Source organism: Pteropus medius, unplaced genomic scaffold, assembly GCF_902729225.1.
Source record: "Pteropus medius unplaced genomic scaffold, Ma_sr-lr_union100, whole genome shotgun sequence".
Classification (NCBI taxonomy): domain Eukaryota; kingdom Metazoa; phylum Chordata; class Mammalia; order Chiroptera; family Pteropodidae; genus Pteropus; species Pteropus medius.
The window spans coordinates 988,625-994,624 of NW_024352784.1; the positions used below are offsets into that span (position 1 = coordinate 988,625).

Consider the following 6,000-nt stretch of genomic DNA (forward strand, 5'->3'; position numbering starts at 1 on the left):
TTTCTGTTAGTTGAGATCTGTTTGTCATCTAAAATTTGATAAAGCCTGCCATATACCAATGTTTTGGGTAAGTGATACATGACTCCAGAAATTTATAGAAAGTTTTGGCTGGGAATTATATTTTCCATTTAAAGAGTATTGGAAGCTTATACAAATTTCAGTGAAATATCAAATGTTTAGGTGGTTTTAGCTGATCCCTGAGTTATAGTTACACACGTAGCAAAGTACTTAAATTAAATAATCACTTAACGGATCATTTATCTCCTGTATTTATTTTCTTACATATATTTGATAAACAAGTTTTCTATAGATATTAGAAGAAAAGAAAAAGAAAAACCAATTTATCTTACAAATATGAACACAAACCACATCCACTTACACCCAGTTTGACAAATTCACAATAACCTTAACTCAGAAGATAAACTCTTTGTACTCTGATCTTATTTATTCCTTTTTAAAAACAGTTTCTGGGTGAAGAGCATTTCTCATCCAACTGAATTGTAATTGCAGCAACAAAGTAGTCTTGTCCGAGCAGTGCTGATCAGATTTGGAAATGGCTTCACGAGGTAGGGCTGGACCTCTCGGTGGTGCTCAGGAAGTGAGGCTGATGGTCAGTTATGCCCTGTGGCTTGTCCATTACCCTCTTGATCATGCTGTCGTTTCTGAAGGTTCTCCTACATCCTGGGCTACACAGAAATTAATTTTATACAAGTCCACACATTATGAATTTGTTTTTTTTTCGATTCTGTATTACATTCTGGTTATTTTAACTTTTCTATGAGTGTTAGTATGAGGCATAGATCAAAAATTCTATCTTACCATAACTCTGTTCTAATTTCTTCTCTCTCTTCATCAACCCACCTGACACAGGCCCAGAGAATGAGATATGCTCCCACGATGAGGCAGGACAAAATAATGACCTTTATTATTCGGATTCTTTTTTTTCTCCATAAACTTCAAAATGGTCCCTTCACAAGCTTAGGTAAACCATGTTTGGTATTGTAATTTTTTTAGATTTCAGGCGTAAGGGGATCAAAATAAAAGAAGCATAAGAATTTCTTTTCTCCTTCTTACTAGGTCAAAATCTAAGTATTTTTCCATCAATAGAGAAAAATGTTGAGTTCAAAGAAAATCTTGGTAAATAAAAAGAATTAAAAGAGCGTTTTTGTTTGTCTTGTTCATTTGTTGCTTTTAGGTTTATGGACATAGACAATAGATTAGTGGTTACTAGAGGGCAGAAGGGAGGTGGGAGAGTGGAGGTAGACGGGGTAAAGGGAGTCAAATATGTGGTGATAGAAAGAACTCTGAGAGGTGAACACACAGTGTAAATATACATATGCTTTACTGTTAAAGTGTATAGCTGAAATTATTGGATTTTGTTAACCAATGTCACCATAAAAAATTAATAAAAATAAAAAAAAGAAAATAGTTACCAAAATCATAAAATGGCAAAGAATTTAGAAATTAACCTGAAGAGATCAACTCTCAGATGATTAACTGTCAAGTTTGCAAAAATAAATTAAAACATTGAATAAAATATCTCAATAACCATTATATCTCAATAATCATTATAATTTGTGATTATCATTATTATAGAAGAAAAGCTGAGATAAAAATAGGATTATTTTATAGGGTCACATTGTTCATCCAAAAATTCCTTTACCAGTTTTACTATTTCTAATTTTTGTGGTTCAAATATCTGTCCCTCCATTCAATTTTTTATTCCCTATATATTCTTGTCTACTTGAAATTCTCATCTTCGTCATCTCACCAAGGCCAAAAGGATTAGGCATTGTGAAACATAATAAACACAGTGAAAGAACCAATGTTAGGAACTGCTCAGCTTGCAAAGATAAATAAGACAGTACCTGCTCCCAGGAAACCTACAATCACAAAAGGGACCTAAAGCAGTTACACGGCCAACTACATAATTTCAGATAGAATGTGATATGTGTTTTTTAAAAGGTGTAGTGAAAATCAAAAGGGAATTTCTAAGACGGGTAAGCTCATTTTGCAAAATAAACAATAAAAATTATAACAGTTAACATATATGGAGACTTACTTCCAGCATGTACTGTGATTTACATGCATTATCTTATTCAATCCTATGAGATTGTTTCTATTATTATCTTCATTTTACAGAGGAGGAAAAAGCCAGAGTCTTTTGGACTAGGCACTCAGCTCAGACAACATTCACTGCCCATCCAAAGACAAGATTTGGGGAGAGAAATAAGCCCTCACTTGGTCTAAAACTGTGTTTTCCAATATGGTAGCACAAGAGCACTTGAGATGTCACTGGTCCTAATGAAGATGTGCTGTAAGTGTAAAATACATATCAGGTTTCAAAGATTTAGTACCAAAAAAAAGAATGTAACATATCTCGTTTTATATTGATTCAGTATTGAATTAATAAAATGTTCAATATATTTGGTTAAAAAAAAAGTGTTTTTACTTAAGGCTAAACAATGGCTTATCTGAGGCCTTCTTTAGATGGATGCTGCAGGAGTGGCCCTAAGATTTTCTTATGGCACCTGCCTCACTAGAGGAGACAAAATCCCAAAATGCTTTTTCCCTTATCCCCTACAAACAAGCAGAATTTCTAATTGATGATGGAGAAAAAAGGGAAGGAATAAAGTGGAGAGGAGCTAGGGGTTCTTTCTAGGAGACTCATATTCCCCTGTCCTTTTTCCTGTTACACCACTGAGTTTCAAAGTCAGGTCTGTGGTCAAAGGATGTCTGTCTCTTGCTCCCTGGGGTTTGAATCAGTAAGTAATTTCTTCACTTTTATATAGAAGCTTTCCAAAGTCTTGCTTTTGCATCTATATATTCATTTAAAACTAACTTTCAAGGCATTATAAATATTATTATTTGATGTTACAATAAAGATCTTCTTGCATAAATCATAAAGGTTATTATTTAAATTGACTAAGACCACGTTCTGACTCTAGACCTCTAATACCTCAATTAATTTCCATTAAAATCAAGCCGATGTATGTTATTCAATCATACCCCTAAAAATCACTTATTTAGAATACAGGGCACATATATTATGAGTGTCTCATCGTACTTACGGACATATTTGGAAATCTGGGTTCCAAATACTTACACTGTTTCCTTTCAGAAATAGTTCTCTCCTTCTGGCACTGATACTTCTCCTTTGTATTTCCTCCATAGAGCTTTATATAGAGATTTAAAAAAATCTAGGTAAGTATATGATCTGCTGGGATGAGATCTCCAGCCCAGTTTCTCTGATGAGTTAGGTTAGACTCGGTAGGCCATCTTCTTTATTTGAGTCTAGAAGTAAGCTCAAATTTATTCTGGGAGCCCTAAAATTAGGCCAAGACAATTTTTATTGTATCACTCAACTGATATAAAGGAAAGAATAGGCAAGGAAAATCAATATGAGAAGTCTGAACGAATTATTTCCTAATATCTCAATCATAAATGCTCTACTCTGCCTATCCTAGGCCTTTTTGTAGCTGGGAATCCTAGAAGGACATAATTTCTGACATTTCTTATGTCATTGTGTAAAGGAAAATTAAAATCCCAACGAGGGAAGAAAAAGAGAAGTCATGCATCTGGTACAATGTCAGAAAAGAGTTTATGGTTCAGATAGTGAACACTTTTTCTTGCAGGTGGTATTGAGTGGTGGGTAGATAAAGGAAGCAGAGAGGACCTAGAATTTCTACTAGATGTCAACATCTATCAGTTTTCCTGGGTCATATTTGTTCTTACATCTTATGGCAAGTTCTGTCAGTACCTCAAATTTCACTTTGTGAAGTTAAAACAACTGATGAATGTTTGGGAATGCACATGGTGGCAGCAAGGAGAGCAATGGTGATGTTGATAGTGAGGCCATTGGACAGAGAAGCAGTATTTGTACTGGTTGGGTACAAATGCTGGAGCCAGACCAGTACTGAATCTCATCTGGATCCTGTATTATGTATTACCCTGAACAATGTATGTAATTCTCTGTACCTCGTAGAATTGTTATGAAGATGAAGTGAATTAAGGCACATAAATAATTTAGATCTTCAGAACCTGGCACTTTCAACAACTCAGTGTATTATATTAGTAACATTTATTATGATAGAAAATAATTCTTAGCTTAGATTAATCTTCCTCTGTAAAGCTTTGTCTAATCACTCAACTGCTGCCAATATTTATCTAATAATGTCATTGACGTTTACTGAATGTACTACGCATTTGGTTTGTGTTATGAGTTTGGTTACTCCATTTCTTAATAGTTTACTTTTTCCCCAGTACCTCATCTTATTCTTTTTTTAAAAAAATTATTTACTATGATTATTTATGCCTATAGCACCTGGTCTTCCTAGGTGGTCTCCTATCCAAGTACTAACCAGGCCTGACTCCGCTTAGCTTCCGAGATCAGACATCGAGCTTGTTCAGGGTGGCATGGCTGTAGACCATGGACCGTGGCTCCACTGGGTTGCGAAACCAGGACCTTCTGTGTGTGAAGCAGACGTGCTAACCGCTACACTATGGAACCGCACCCTTATCTTATTCTTGATGGTAATATGATGATGATAATGACGATGATAATGATCATGATGGCATCACAGATGAAAGCCTACATCTACAATAAACATCAAATTTTTAAAGCCAAATGTTAAAGTGACATTCTGACTCTGCGAAACATACGGACAATGGCTCGGCGGATTTCCTTTGTCTTGGCGCTATAAATGAGAGGGTTGAGCACAGGGGGTACAAAAAGGTAGACATTGGACATGAGGACATGTATGTAGCGTGGGACATGCTTTCCAAAACGGTGTACTGTTGAGACCCCAATCATTGGCACATAAAATGCAAGTACAGCCAGGATATGTGACACACATGTGTTAAGAGCTTTGAGACGTTCCTCATGGGAAGCAATGGACATAACAGAGCGTAGAATGAGCATGTAGGAGAGAAAGATAAAAAACAGATCCATGCCAAAGGTGGATATAAGAACAAAAAGTCCATAGATGCTGTTGATAGTGATATCAGCACAGGCCAGCTTCATCATGTCTGGGTGCAGGCAGTAAGAGTGGGAAAGAATATTGGATCTGCAGATAGGGAGCCTCTTGATGAGGAAGGGAAGAGGAAAGAGGGTGATGAAGCTCCTGGCAGTGACAGCTATACTCATTCCAGCAATTACTCTATTGGTGAGCACAGTAGCATAGTGCAAAGGATCACAAATGGCCACATAGCGGTCAAAGCTCATGGCCAGCAGAATACCTGACTCCATCATGGAGAAGGAATGAATGAAAAACATCTGGATTAGGCAGGCATCAAAAGCAATGTTGCGGGCATTGAGGCAGAAGGTTCTGAGCACAGTAGGCAGTGTGGCCATGGACATGGCCACATCACTGAAGGACAGCATAGACAGGAGGTAGTACATGGGCTCATGAAGGCTGGGCTCCACTCGCACAGCCTGCAGGATCACTGTGTTGCCCCCAAGGGCCACAGCATACATCACACAGAGGGGCCCTGCTAGCCAGGAGTGAGAGCTCTCCAGACCAGGGATACCAGTCAGGAGGAAGAAAGCAGGGTGAGTGACATTGAATAACCCCATGGCAGGAGGAAGCCAGGACACTTCTCAGGATCAGACCTTCTGACTTGGAGACTTCTGAGAGTTGTATTTACCAAAGGACAAGAAATGATGGAGTAATGGACACAGCAGATGATGTCTACACAGTTGGAATTGATGTGTTCATGAAATCACTGGTTTTGGGAAAATGCAGGCAAACTTCATTTCTTTATATTTTCTGATCACCAGGCCACATCTAGGCTACTATTGCCCTCTGCTTTATGAAAGAAGAAAAACATTGACAAACACTTCAAAAATATCAGTTAATTACAAGAAAAATATTTAAACTCTAGTTTCCACAATTTTAATGTTTTAGAAGCATCATAGAATGGAAATGTATTAGCTACAATTCATAGGTGGTTATAAAAAGACACCAGGGGTTTGAATTATCAGTAACTCAGAAGTATTTA

At 37.0% G+C, this 6,000-nt stretch overlaps 1 protein-coding gene across 1 annotated transcript; it reads right to left on the reverse strand.

Moving 5' to 3' along the window:
- Positions 1-4,588: 4,588 nt before the first annotated feature.
- Positions 4,589-5,650, reverse strand: LOC120590121 (olfactory receptor 51I2). Its single transcript, XM_039847757.1, has one exon. It carries the CDS (start codon positions 5,573-5,575, stop codon positions 4,631-4,633), a length of 945 nt encoding a protein of 314 aa, XP_039703691.1. The 5' UTR covers positions 5,576-5,650; the 3' UTR covers positions 4,589-4,630.
- Between the last annotated feature and the right edge of the window lie 350 nt (positions 5,651-6,000).